The sequence below is a fragment of the Watersipora subatra genome, chromosome 2 (genome assembly GCF_963576615.1).
Source record: "Watersipora subatra chromosome 2, tzWatSuba1.1, whole genome shotgun sequence".
Classification (NCBI taxonomy): Eukaryota; Metazoa; Bryozoa; class Gymnolaemata; order Cheilostomatida; family Watersiporidae; genus Watersipora; species Watersipora subatra.
Window position 1 is genome coordinate 34,960,862 of NC_088709.1, and position 15,245 is coordinate 34,976,106.

At 37.6% G+C, this 15,245-nt stretch overlaps 1 protein-coding gene across 1 annotated transcript in view; it reads right to left on the reverse strand.

Annotated features, from left to right (window-relative positions):
- Positions 1-15,245, reverse strand: part of LOC137388751 (cytosolic 10-formyltetrahydrofolate dehydrogenase-like) — a 39,326-nt gene that overhangs the window by 5,684 nt on the left and 18,397 nt on the right. Inside the window, exons 11-15 of the mRNA XM_068075204.1 lie at positions 13,874-14,095; positions 11,944-12,137; positions 6,703-6,896; positions 5,638-5,844; positions 2,555-2,718 (exon numbers count right to left, since the gene is read on the reverse strand). Of these exons, the coding sequence (XP_067931305.1) occupies positions 2,555-2,718; positions 5,638-5,844; positions 6,703-6,896; positions 11,944-12,137; positions 13,874-14,095 (981 nt within the window). The remainder of the gene's footprint in view (positions 1-2,554; positions 2,719-5,637; positions 5,845-6,702; positions 6,897-11,943; positions 12,138-13,873; positions 14,096-15,245) is intronic.

Sequence of the window (15,245 nt, forward strand, 5' to 3'; positions counted from 1 at the left end):
GCTTTACTGCAAATGGGTCGTGCAGATTATTGAACTCTCTCACACTAAAACGAATAACGAAGCGGTAGTGATGAAAAAATAAATATTGTGTTTTAACAGAGTAAAATTCAATTATTAACTTAGCAGATGGTTTAGAAAAAACTGTTACTTACCACAAGTTGTTGGTTCATAAAAAGGCCTCCAAATCGATGAATATTCGTGAAAACCTCTGGACACCGCAAGAAATTTATAGCTTAGCATGATCGACTCGTAGTTGTCAGATAAATAGAAACCTAAATGCATTGCGTGTGCATGCGAAGGGTTAACTCTATTGCTAGCTGCAATAGAGTTAACTCTTAATACAGAGTGATTGTGTTCACTCGCGAATAAATTAGTCCGCGAATATGCATGAAGAAGGCAATTTGTGCGAAACTTAAAGCACATAAATTACATAATTTTTTTATTGTATATTTCAATACATCAGAGTCTTGGCTTTCGAATGAGCTATTGTTTGCCATGGTGAGACAGACTTTGGTTGGTGTTTATAGGATTTCCCCAGAGCTCTACCGCGAAAAGGTTTACTGGCATAGTCTCGAAAATTGTGACGTCACAATTCTCACATTCGTTGTTGTGTGCTCTTACCGCTTATTTATCAACTACAAGAACCATACTATATTTTCCCGATGATATTATACACTATCTCTATATTTTTAATGTGATGTTGAGGGTGAAGACTGAAACTAATTAATTTCAAGCATTGCGAAAGTGCTATTGACATTTAGTACTAGGGCCACGCAACCGCAGGTCACAATTTAATCGATGTTATTTCATTACCTTTATCAACGACAGTACATTTATTGAAGCATAATTAATTAACCCAGAACATGTGTTTGTATCAGTGGCAGGCAAAGGTAGGACAACTCCAGAGAACGAATGAAGATGACAAAGGAATCAGTGTCATTAGTTCTCCATGGACATATTATTTCTATGATAAGTACCTCAGACTCCAAAAACCATACTATATTTTCCCGACGATATTATACACTATCTCTATATTTTTAATATGATGTTGAGGGTGACGACTGAAACTAATTAATTTCAAGCATTGCGTGATTCCGTGCTATTGACATTTAGTACTAGGGCCACAATTTAATCGATGTTAGTTCATTACCTTTATCAACGACAGTACATTTATTGAAGCATAATTAATTAACCCAAAACATGTGTTTGTATTGGTCGGGCGTTAGCACGATCGCGGGCATTGTTGATTATCTAAAATCTTAGTTTATTATTAGCGCTCTCCGGGTTTAACAGCACCGATTGTCACAGAAAAACGCAGCCTCAATGGCAGCGAAAGGGATCGACGACATAAGGCTAAATGAGAATTATGACGTCACATTTTGAGTACCTGAACCAAGTGTTTTTTTTTGCAGGACGTACTTTTGACACCCCGTTTTTCATAGTTCTATTATTCTTTGCGTATTGAATATAAGCTCATTCGGAAGCCAAGACTGTGATGTATTGAAATATATAATAAAAATTATGTAATTTATGTGCTTTAACGCCGTGAATATTTTCATCCTGTAGGGCAACAATTTTTGCATAGAAGTGTGTGTGTATAACAAAAGGTTACTGCTCCACCAGAAGCTATCCATCCAAACTTTGAACACAACAATACTGGTACCTCTTGATAGTGGTACAAATGTAAAAATGAAATATCGTACTGCCTTTGTCTGAATGAACGGGGAGAGAATGTCGAGGCTCTTCCTACGGAGATAATATAATTGTCTGCGTGAGAAGAATTGGCCTTGACCCCAGATATAGTAATTAAACCTTACAAAAAATATTTCATAACGGGGGCATCGTTACGCGTGGGCGCAATGCTAAAATAATTAGCGTGTGCATATGATATATGGAATATGATAATATCATTTATCAAGATGCCATATGTAGCTCATTGGTAGAGCGCCCGGAATGGAAAAAAACTTGTGGATGCATTCGTCATGGGTTCAAATACACACAATGCAGAATTTTAATTCCAAGATTTTAAAAACTATAGCTGGACACGCATACATACCCACATACACAAACAACTTAGAAAAATATATGTATAGATTATAGGAGTGCTCAGAATAAAACTATAACTAAAATTGCTGCTTTGTGTTTAATATTTTGGGGTGTTTTTATCAAAAGGCTTTTTGTGCTCCAATAGCCATCATTGTCGCTAGTATTATTTTTTGGTGAGCTGTTATAAAAAAGGCTTATATATTTACATCTACTTCATATTGATCTTGTCTTCAATATTTTTTACAACGACATTGAACAAAGTATTATTATTTAATAATTACTTAATAATTATTATACATTACCAAGTAATACATATTAATATACCTACTTATCAATCAACGTTGAACAGAGTTGCACAAATTTGATAGGAGACTGAACTCACGACGAATAAGTTTTGAATGACCAAACCCTACAAAATTCTGGGGCAAGTTATAAGAGTTTGTTGACAGAGCGATAAGCATGACCAACATCTGCTAGACACCTAAGTCAATATAATGAAGGGACATACCCATCAGCAAAACGAGAGATAACCATGATGGGACCGAAGGATTCTTCATTGGCCACAAACATCTGGTCATCCACATCAGTGAGAATAGTTGGCTCAAAGAAAAGTCCAGGGCAGTCGACTTGTTTTCCTCCATATACCAATCTTGCGCCCTCCCTCACCCCAGTCTGCAACATGCATGCAGGCATAGGCTACTGTTTGGCAGCGTCTCACACTCTCTCTCACATCTATTGTAATCAATGTGCTATTGTAATAGATGTGTTATTGTAACAGTGTTATTTGGGAAAATGTAATTGCTTAATTATAATACCAAATGATGCACTAGTATAATACAAGTAGATCAAAAGAATGTAATCATTAGCAAAAACAACATTCTCATCTCATATAGATACGTGTAACAATGTTTTGTCATTTCTAACACTAACACCGAGGAAATCGAAGGGTAGCAAAACAGGTCTTTATTAAAGAGAAAGTCAACAAGACCAGTTTTATTTATATATAACATTGTGTAGCAGGTATCCTGCAGCAACTCTGCAAACAATGTTCCCAAATACATCCTCCAATTCAACCTATACAGATGTATTCACCTTCCCAATGACACACTTGTTTAATCAGGAGTTATAAAATATCAATAGTGAAATTTTAGGGTATGCTTTAACAAGTTGATGATAGTACATCAGTTCAATCAGATATGATTCAGTCCAATCAGATATGATTCAGTCCAATCAGATATGATTCAGTCCAATTAGATATGATTCAGTCCGTTTAGATATGATTCAGTCCAATTAGATATGATTCAGTCCAATTAGATATGATTCAGTCCAATTAGATATGATTCAGTCCAATTAGATATGATTCAGTCCAATTAGATATGATTCAGTCCAATTAGATATGATTCAGTCCAATTAGATATGATTCAGTCCAATTAGATATGATTCAGTCCAATTAGATATGATTCTGTCCAATCGGATGTGACGCTGTTCCCTCAGATGTGATTCTGCTGCTCATGTTCTCAAGTAAAACATTATATTCAATCTAAACAAATGCATTTATCTCATCATTTGCTTAATTAAAAATTACGAATGGAAGTTTGAAAGAAAACTAAAATACTTTGTATAGTAACAAAGGTTTTGTTTGCAAATTATAAGGAGTTTCATCAAACAGACAAATATAACAAATAACAGCAAAACATACTATTGAACGTATACATACTATAAACTAAACATACTACAAAATGTCTTGTAGGCTTACAGAGAGTCCAGGTCATAGTGGGATCTAAGATAGTATTGTTAGATAGAAAAGGCCAGAGACTATAGGCACAAACCGGTGACCAAGGAAAGGTGCAGATTTGCGGTTGTTAACTCTTTTGCTACCACAGCCGCGCAGTACGGCTCAGCAAAGCGTTTGCGTATACCCAAATACGCATGATAAATCGTATATACAAATCGTCTCTGATTAATGAGTAAGTAATCAATTTCCCTATAATATCTGTATTTAAAGAATAGAGAAAGTATGATAATATTATGCTTTATTATTTATCTTGAGGTGTTGACTGATGTTCTAAAAAAAGAATCGAGGAGATTGACCAGCCAGAAGCTGAGATATAGCCAGCCAAACACAGGTCTACCAAAAGACAAGCGTTTTGGTAATCCTCATATTAGCATCAACATATGACATATGAAATCGACTTGCGTGCCATTGGTCAATTAAGCCAACTAATGCGCTCTCCTATAACAATCACAGCGTTTTAATTGGTTTAATCCCTGGAAGTATAGAACAACCAAATTGGGCCTAACAATCATTGCTCTGAGAATTCTGAACCAGTCCCTCTGACGTGTAGATTAGTTATAGCATGAAATAATTACACACATCTATTATTTCACAACATTTCGCTATATTGCTAGTTCAGCTCAGTTTTGTTGTTCTCACACTTAGCTTCCCTATTCAGACTCATCTTTAGCGCTGTTCAGATTTTTTTATCTATAGCTGATAAATGGAATCAATTAAATCAATCATTAAACTCGGTTATCATTTGGAATTTTCTACAAATTATATTAGTTACATCATTTATTCTATACACAGTTATATTATTATTTTGTATAATATGCATTATGATTATTATGTTAATCATAAAAAATAATCATAGATAAGATAATAGATAAATAGAAGAACCAAATCAAAATTTATCGTTTTCTTTTCTTACAGCAAGAGCAGCACGGTCGAGTTATTCTTTTTAAAATTATGGCTGTAGTGAACTTACGGTCTGTTAATAATGACGATAATCAACTGAATGCTGCAGTAGGTACACATTAGAAAGATGATGAATGAACAAAAATTCACATTCCCATTTCTTATTCTAAACAAACTTCAAATCACGGATATCGTATAATATAGACTATACACGCGCCGTTCGTTGAACAGAGGATCTTCGGAGCATATCCATGGAGATAGAGTTAAAATTTAAGGCGCAATAGTCAAAATCTGCTCTTCTGTTTTGAGAAATCATGGCAAGGAGTTGTGGGCAACCGCCTTTACCCCACAATGTTTGCTTGGTTTTCCTGAGAAATCAGAGCTAGTCTGTAAATTCTTTACTAACACGAGAAGCGTTTCACATCTTGTAGCCTAAAACGAACCAGTATATGCAACGGTGGTAAGGTTGTGCAACTCCGGCACATATCCAATAAGTCGATTTCATACGTCCCAATTCTCGGGATTTTCGAAGGGTTTTTCCTCTGATTCGTTATTAGGTAGACCTGTGTTTGGATGGCTATATCTCAGTTTCTGGCGGGTCAATCTCCTTGATTCATTTTTAGAACATCAGTCAACACCTCAAGATACATAATAAAGCATAATAATATCATACTTTCTCTATTCTTTAAATGAATTATCTGCATGTGCTGAACCAATAGGAAACATTTTTAAGAACCTATCCTGAGCAAAGTTTATCAGAGCAAAGTCTATCGTGAGAAACCTATCGAGCTTTCCCAAAAACACTTCACAGTTATTCACATATTTAACCCCTTCAAGCACCCATTGAGTTAAGCAATCCAAGTACGTTTATCTGAAATTAAATGCAGTTCACTTACTTCAACATAGGCTAGCAGACTTTTGAGGTGAGCAAGATGATTCTGTGGTCCGTGGTCAACCGACCTGTCCAGTGGGTCACCAACTTTCATCTTCTTTGTTTCAGCCACAACTCTCTCAACGAACTCATCGTGAATGCTCTCCTCTACAAAGATCCTGCCTGCAGCGATGCAGTTCTCTCCCTTGTTGAAGAAGACACCACTTAGTGCCTGCAATCCGTTAAGTATTACAAGCATGAATCGACTATGCATACTTGAAGGTTGACTTGCAACAAAATTCACATTACAGTTATTTGGTATCAAAAGATTCACCATGTCTTACTCTGCTGTGATGTAGGTGCAAAATTTGTGGACATGTGATTACAAGCTCTTCAAAGCTAAGAAACGATCAAAAAGATATATAGATATATATATTTTTCTTTATATCTCTTCTCTCATTTTAATCACCATGAGAAAAACTAGATAACCAAATACATCACATTTTACTTGACCTTCATAAGTGCATATCCGAATCAATATTTTGATAACAAGGAATGGGAATTTCTCTATTGACTTACAAAGAATATTTTAGTGAAATAACTAATGCTGAGGCCTTGCCTGCTGTTAAATTCAACAATTTTATTGCATCGTTGAAGAGAAGATATGAATATTAAGCTACTGGCAGAGAATAGCAATGACTCTAAAGAACATCACTGAAGTAACTAATATGAAGGTCAACAAATGACATTTGCCGTCTTTTGGAACACACATACAATAGCCTGAGTAGCTAATCTATGAATTGGGACTATGGGCTAAGGGTCAAGTCTAACAACAGACTGAGATACAAGTCTAACCACAGCCTGAAAGACAAGTCTAACAATAGCCTGAGAGACGAGTGAAATCATAGCCTGAGAGACAAGTCTAACAATAGCCTGAAAGACGAGTCTAACAATAGCCTGAGAGACAAGTCTAACAACAGCATGAGACGAGTCGAACAATAGCCTGAGAGACAAGTCTAACAATAGCCTGAAAGACAAGTCTAACAATAGCCTGAGAGATAAGTCTAACAAATGGTTTAGCAGGACTCACCATTCTCACGGCCTTGTTCAAGTCACAGTCAGCAAATACGATCAGAGGGGATTTTCCACCGAGCTCGAGTGAAACCTTTTTGAGATTACTCTGAGCGCAGCTTGTCATAATCGTCTTACCAACAGGGGTAGACCCAGTGAAGCCCAGCTTGCGTACGTCAGGGTGGTCAGCTATCCCCTGACCCACCACACCTCCTACAGAAACAACAAAATATAATACAGATCTACACAAACAGCAATAAAATATAATTTAGATAAGATCATTATTTTCATGTTCCAGCAAATCAAATTATATATCAATTATTGAAACTTTTACATCAGTTTAGTAAAAGACTGGTTGTTCACATAGCAATTTTTAAATGTAAAGGCTAAATGTGAAGGCTAAATGTGAAGGCTAAATGTGAAGGCTAAATGTGAAGGCTGAATGTGAAGGCTAAATGTGAAGGCTAAATGTGAAGGCTAAATGTGAAGGCTAAATGTGAAAGCTAAATGTGAAGGCTAAATGTGAAGGCTAAATGTGAAGGCTGAATGTAAAGGCTGAATGTAAAGGCTAAATGTAAAGGCTAAATGTGAAGGCTAAATGTGGAGGCTAAATGTGAAGGCTAAATGTGAAGGCTAAATGTGAAGGCTGAATGTAAAGGCTGAATGTAAAGGCTAAATGTGAAGGCTAAATGTGAAGGCTGAATGTAAAGGCTGAATGTAAAGGCTAAATGTGAAGGCTAAATGTGAAGGCTAAATGTGAAGGCTAAATGTGAAGGCTAAATGTGAAGGCTAAATGTGAAGGCTAAATGTGAAGGCTAAATGTGAAGGCAAAATGTGAAGGCTAAATGTGAAGGCTAAAGAGAAAACATGTAATGTATAAAACATGAACAAGTCTACAAGCTAAATTATTTTATACTAAAGTTGTGAAGCTTTACTAGCACTTTCAGTTCTACACCAAGTAGACCACTAAGCCTTTTTCATTCACCCGTATCTAAAGCAAAGATCCTCTTTTTATTGACTACCTTTTAATCAATAAATGAATTAAAACAACTCTTACATATCGTTATGATGTATTTGTTTTACAGCTGCATAATTGTCTGCAGTTTATTAAAAAATCATCATGGATTTTAACTTTCATGACTGTGAAGGAAATAAAGTGAACTGCTGTAAGAATTGCTCAAAGCGCGCAACAGTTTCAACATATGAATTGAATTAAGTTGTATGTAAAGGTTGGCTGTGCGTCATATACGTGAGAGTAACATAAGTAATAATAAAACATTCAGTCGGCATTGTCTGTCTGAACCAAATATTTGTGACTCAAAGGCATCAGTAATCCAACTATCTGATTTCTCATCAGCAAATACACTGCTAGTAGTCATTAAAAGTCAGAATTAATGCGATTACACTCACACACCGATGTATCCGTGAAAAACAATCTGACTAATTTTTTAGTTTATAGTTTTTTAGAACAAGTTAGATGATTCGACAGAAGCTGATGTAAGTACACAATCAAAGTTAGATGATCCGACAGAAGCTGATGTAAGTACACAAACAAAGTTACATGATCCGACAGAAGCTGATGTAAGTACACAATCAAAGTTAGATGATCCGACAGAAGCTGATGTAAGTACACAATCAAAGTTGAATGATCCGACAGAAGCTGATGTAAGTACACACTCAAAGTTAGATGATCTGACAGATGCTGATGTAAGTAGCCAGCCAATGCTTGCAAATGTTTGAGTAAAGAAGCAACAGAGTCCCAGAAAGATGTAGCTCACGTAAGCAAACATTAATTATGACGCAACAAAATTCAATTTTTTGCCAGGACAATTAAATATTTGGTAAAACCTAATATTTATCAACGATGCATATAAGTTGTCATAACTTTCGAACCACAGGGTCTATGAAAAAATTTTTGATACCAAACTACTTATAACATTTTACATCTACTGATGAGATAAAAAAGGCTACAAATGTGTTGCGGAATGAGCAGACACTTTTTGGCCCCTTTTGCTACTACGGTGAGAGACAAGCTGAGCATGTTTTGAGTCAGACGAGTTATGACTATTTTTATAGCTTATTATCATTTATGTTTAAAGATTAAATAATCATTATCACTAGTACTATTGTTCAATATCAGAAGCCCATTAATATACATTTAGTGAAACCTTCGTAGCTGTAATGCGTCTGACACAGCTTGTCATTGCGAAAAATAGTTGTTGCAAAGCAAAACTAAGCTCAGGATGGGGTATAAGTAGGGTTTTTATTGGCTAAAAGTAGGTGCAGATTGTTACATTCTGTTTAAGTGTCGACTTGATAGGCCAATTAACTAGTGTCGAATCAGAAACTTTTGTGTGAACCACGCGGCTCTTGGCAATTCACAATCGCTGTGCCGAGTCACGATACACGGCTTGTCGTATGCAGGGAGTTAATAAGCAACCGTTGGCTCCTTTATGGCGGAAAGTCTTCATAACGGCTCACTTTAAAACAAAAGCATTGATCACGGATCATAGGGTACACAAATTAACCCAAAGTTTTGCCACAATAAATTTAGGACATTGAGTTATTAGTTTGCCAAAAAAATTGGTTAATTAGTTTTCTTAAGCAAACATTCACAGCATAATATTGCGTTTTCCAAAATTTTTAATTTCGGATTTAAATTGGATGAAAAGAAATTGAAAACAGTGACCTACAAAAGTTCCTGCTAGTGAAATTCTTTAACATTGGGACTCAGATATTTGTGATCACGATCTATATAAATCTCAAAGTCTGTCTCATGTTGTCCCTGTGTCTCATGTTGTCCCTGTGTCTCATGTTGTCCCTGTGTCTCATATTGTCCCTGTGTCTCATGTTGTCCCTGTGTTTCATGTTGTCCCTGTGTCTCATGTTGTCCCTGTGTTTCATGTTGTCCCTGTGTCTCATGTTGTCCCTGTGTCTCATGTTGTCCCTGTGTCTCATGTTGTCCCTGTGCCTCATGTTGTCCCTGTGTCTCATGTTGTCCCTGTGTCTCATGTTGTCCCTGTGTCTCATGTTGTCCCTGTGTCTCATGTTGTCCCTGTGTCTCATGTTGTCCCTGTGCCTCATGTTGTCCCTGTGTCTCATGTTGTCCCTGTGTCTCATATTGTTCCTGTGTCTCATATTGTTCCTGTGTCTCATGTTGTCCCTGTGTCTCATATTGTTCCTGTGTCTCATGTTGTCCCTGTGCCTCATGTTGTCCCTGTGTCTCATGTTGTCCCTGTGTCTCATGTTGTCCCTGTGTTTCATGTTGTCCCTGTGCCTCATGTTGTCCCTGTGTCTCATGTTGTCCCTGTGTCTCATGTTGTCCCTGTGTCTCATGTTGTCTCTGTGTCTCATGTTGTCCCTGTGTCTCATGTTGTCCCTGTGTTTCATGTTGTCCCTGTGTCTCATGTTGTCCCTGTGTCTCATGTTGTCCCTGTGCCTCATATTGTCCCTGTGTCTCATGTTGTCCCTGTGTCTCATGTCCCTGTGTCTCATGTTGTCCCTGTGTCTCATGTTGTCCCTGTGCCTCATGTTGTCCCTGTGCCTCATGTTGTCCCTGTGCCTCATGTTGTCCCTGTGTCTCATGTTGTCCCTGTGTCTCATATTGTCCCTGTGTCTCATGTTGTCCCTGTGTCTCATGTTGTCCCTGTGTCTCATGTTGTCCCTGTGTCTCATGTTGTCCCTGTGTCTCATGTTGTCCCTGTGTCTCATGTTGTCCCTGGGTCCAGCAATTCAAATCTAGCAAAGAAAAATCTGGACGACACTGTAATTCTACTCACGATGAGTGCATTTGCAATTTTGCAAACACATGCACCTAACCACAAGGCTAAGCCATTCTTATCATTATCAACCGTTTTATCTACAGTATCCTTATCGCGATTACATTTTACAAGCTAAATGGGTATGCAGTTTTTAATATTAATTATTCGTACCTTTTGCATTTGTTTTTCTTTTAAAACGCTTTGAAAGCCATTTCAAAATTCTTAACCTATTTTTTTGAATTGTGATCTTCAAATGTGCCATTTCAATTTCAATTGTCTTGTTACCCACTTCAATCACCGGTTCTTCCTTATAGCTTTCGCTAGAAACTAAACAATGTAAAACTTTTCCTCATGAACTATTGTATTATCTTTGGTAAGAATTGCCTCTACATCCTAACTCCATTCGGTCGGACAACGTAAAAGACAAAAGCGGTTTGATATCTAATTTTTCATGCGTGTCCCGGTATCGACATATACCAGTATCGACATATACCGGTATCGACATATACCAATATCGCGAGGTACCAGTATCATGGCATTCAAAGTTTAGATGGATAGCTTCTGTTACAATGGTAATCTTTTTATACACTCTTTTATGTACGCACTTTTATTATTAATTCAACATATTCCTGATTTTTAGTTTTTTTTTGCTAGTCGTAATACTTGTATCATTATCAAACCATCTTTTATTGTAGTATAACAGACTATCTAGCCATTACTTGCTAATTATTTCATATTTAAACATCTTTACTGTTGTTTTTTTCTTACTTTATTTGAACAGCACAAAACATCTTCTCATGATATGAACTTTATAAAGGTTAGAATGATAAATGTTGTATATGTTAAATAAGAATAAATTTTGTCCAAAGACGTTTTTATTAAACACTCGGATAATAAAAGTATTTGGAGAGAAAACTCAGCTAGCATTTTTATATTAGATAATATTTGTCGGCGCTGGTCAAACTGCAAAAATGATACTGCTTTCCTTTCACTTCTGGTTTCACCAACTTACAAAATATTAAACAAGACTCTTGTTCTTCAAATGCATTTATTTTGTGCAAAATTTTCTTCTGATCACAAAAAAATGTTAAATTAAAGCTCTATGACACTAGAAACCTTATCTTTCACAGAAAGATTTTTGTTGACCGAGTGTTATTCACCAAAAATCTTTTACTAATAATTAATTCCCTCAGATAGGGGAAACAATTCCGTAATGAGACAGCTAAGGGTTACCAAAATACAATCAACACATGATTTGAACCGTAAATATTTGATCAAATTAGCAATTAATGGAATGCTTTCATTTACCTAAGCAAGCATTAGTGACGGCTTGGAAAAGCATGTGTTCAAGTCTTAAGTCACACTATTCTTTTTCGGCATTAAAAACTACTTGATTGGTTGATGAGGCTTACCTCTGAGCTATTTTTAAAGTTTCAACGGGAGTAAACTATTTTTTAAACATAATGCTGTGTTTGGAAAGAAATTTTAGCGACACAAACCTCCGCCAGTTACAATATTGATAACACCAGGAGGAAAGCCAGCCCTAGCAGCCAACTCGGCAAACTTGAGTGAGGTGAGGGGAGTGACTTGCGCTGGCTTGAGTACCACAGTGTTGCCTGCAGCAAGGCACGGAGATATCTTCCACGCCAGCATCATGAGCGGGTAATTCCATGGGGTGATAATTCCACAAACACTATAAAATGATTTTGAAAATAGCAGCACTAAGAATTTTAAATCACATATTCTCTTTACAGACAGAGAAAAACAGTCGCAAGAGTAGCTACAAGGTTTATAAAGAGCTGAAAAAAGTTTCGGTGCATACAGACATGCATCTACAAAGACAAAACTCTTTTTAATACGTGTGGAATGTAAAGATTTTAGCAAAATTCCATTTTGGAAGCTAAGCAAGACTGACTCTGTAGTTAAAGCCAAATCTAAATATATACTCTGCTCGTTTGAGTTCCATGATACCTTGTGCATTGTCACATTGACCATTAGGCCTATATCTTACTCTTAGACTATACCTTCAAACACCAATCGCCTATGATAGTTCTTTGTTGAATAGCAGCGAGTGCTTCGCTACATATTACAATAGCCTTAATGGACTTAATTAATATTGTACTGTGTCAACTGAAGCTAGTGATTACAACAGGCGCATCGTTTAAACAAATTTTATTTCTTGCAACTGGTCTTCATTCTTTTAAATGTAAAGTAAAACATTAGCGAGTTGGCCGACATCAACTCGGTCAAAGTTCACTTAGCGTTTGTGACCAAACGTTACAGACAAACAAACATCTTTGAAAAAGACATTTACCTGAGAAGAACCAAGCAAACTAATCATGACTAATGATACGGTTTAAAAGTCCTGTTGGACCATCTTCTGGGGAAACAGTCGAGCAACACCATATTGTTAAGCAGAGTTTCATGTAGAATTAGTACGGTGGCAGTACCATGCATCGTGAGAGATCATCATGTGTAATAACTATGTGTACAATCCTTCTCGGACATGGTAAGGTGGTCGAGCGGCGAAGATGGTAGCGTACTTGGCTGAGGGTCCGAATATCCTGGTTCATTTTCTGTGCAATCTTTCTTCCCCACGCTCTCAGCCTGGCTTCGGGTGAACACGGCTCTTATTATAGTAAAGATTTGCAACTATTTGATGCCTCAATTTTCTTGCAATTCGCTTGACCATATTTCCATTTGAACTAATAGGTAAAAATTATTAACCTTGATAAAAAGCTACCTAACCTCTACTAAAGATTTTAACACCAACCAGCCTTGTAAATGTAGTGATTGAGATACTCAAATTAGATCTAGGGCTAGTATAGTCACACGCCTTGACTCTCAAAATAGTTCTAGGGCTAGTATAGTCACACGCCTTGACTCTCAAAATAGTTCTAGGGCTAGTATAGTCACACACCTTGACTCTCAAAATAGTTCTAGGGCTAGTATAGTCACACGCCTTGACTCTCAAATTAGTTCTAGGGCTAGTATAGTCACACACCTTGACTCTCAAATTAGATCTAGGGCTAGTATAGTCACACACCTTGACTCTCAAATTAGATCTAGGGCTAGTATAGTCACACACCTTGACTCTCAAAATAGTTCTAGGGCTAGTATAGTCACACGCCTTGACTCTCAAATTAGTTCTAGGGCTAGTATAGTCACACACCTTGACTCTCAAATTAGATCTAGGGCTATTATAGTCACACACCTTGACTCTCAAATTAGTTCTAGGGCTAGTATAGTCACACGCCTTGACTCTCAAATTAGATCTAGGGCTATTATAGTCACACGCCTTGACTCTCAAATTAGTTCTAGGGCTAGTATAGTCACACACCTTGACTCTCAAATTAGATCTAGGGCTATTATAGTCACACACCTTGACTACCACTTAACAGACCCTCACCCATCACCATCTGCACCTACCCGATCGGCTCTCGACGAGTATAAGACAGATTGTGGTTGGGCTTGGCATGGTTTATGGGAATGGTGAGGCCATGGATTTTGTCGCACCAGCCAGCAAAATATCTCAGAGTTGAGATGGACATCCCAATATGAGTTTTGAGTGCCAGGGTGTAGACTGCTCCACTGTCCAGGGTCTCGAGAGTAGCCAGCTCCTCCTGGTTCTCTTCCATAAGGTCAGCCAGTCTGCGTAGGCAAAGCGCAGACAATAACTTTAAACACGGAAAGCAAGTGATGCATGAAATATTTATAATATAGACATCCCTAATTTCCGGAACAGAAGTTGTACGGTCAAATCTAAAGATACGAGCAGCCATAGTGGAACTGACAAACCTCAAGATACGAGCAGCCATAGTAAAACTGACAAATCTCAAGATACGAGCAGCCATAGTGGAACTGACAAACCTCAAGATACGAGCTGCCATAGTGAAACTGACAAACCTCAAGATACGAGCAGCCATAGTGAAACTGACAAACCTCAAGATACGAGCAGCCATAGTGAAACTGACAAACCTCGAGATACGAGCAGCCATAGTGAAACTGACAAACCTCGAGATACGAGTAGCCATAGTGAAACTGACAAGCCTCAAGATACGAGCAGCCATAGTGAAACTGACAAACCTCGAGATATGAGCAGCCATAGTGAAACTGACAAGCCTCAAGATACGAGTAGCCATAGTGAAACTGACAAACCTCAAGATATGGGCAGCCATAGTGAAACTGACAAACCTCAAGATACGAGTAGCCATAGTGAAACTGACAAGCCTCAAGATATGGGCAGCCATAGTGAAACTGACAAACCTCAAGATACGAGTAGCCATAGTGAAACTGACAAACCTCGAGATACGAGTAGCCATAGTGAAACTGACAAACCTCGAGATACGAGTAGCCATAGTGAAACTGACAAACCTCAAGATATGAGCAGCCATAGTGAAACTGACAAACCTCAAGATATGAGCAGCCATAATGAAACTGACAAACCTCAAGATACGAGCAGCCATAGTGAAACTGACAAACCTCAAGATACGAGTAGCCATAGTGAAACTGACAAACCTCGAGATATGAGCAGCCATAGTGAAACTGACAAGCCTCAAGATACGAGTAGCCATAGTGAAACTGACAAACCTCGAGATATGAGCAGCCATAGTGAAACTGACAAACCTCAAGATACGAGCAGCCATAGTGAAACTGACAAACCTCGAGATATGAGTAGCCATAGTGGAACTGACAAACCTCAAGATACGAGCAGCCATAGTGAAACTGACAAACCTCAAGATACGAGCAGCCATAGTGAAACTGACCAATACGGTAGCGAAAAATGTAAAACAATGTGGTA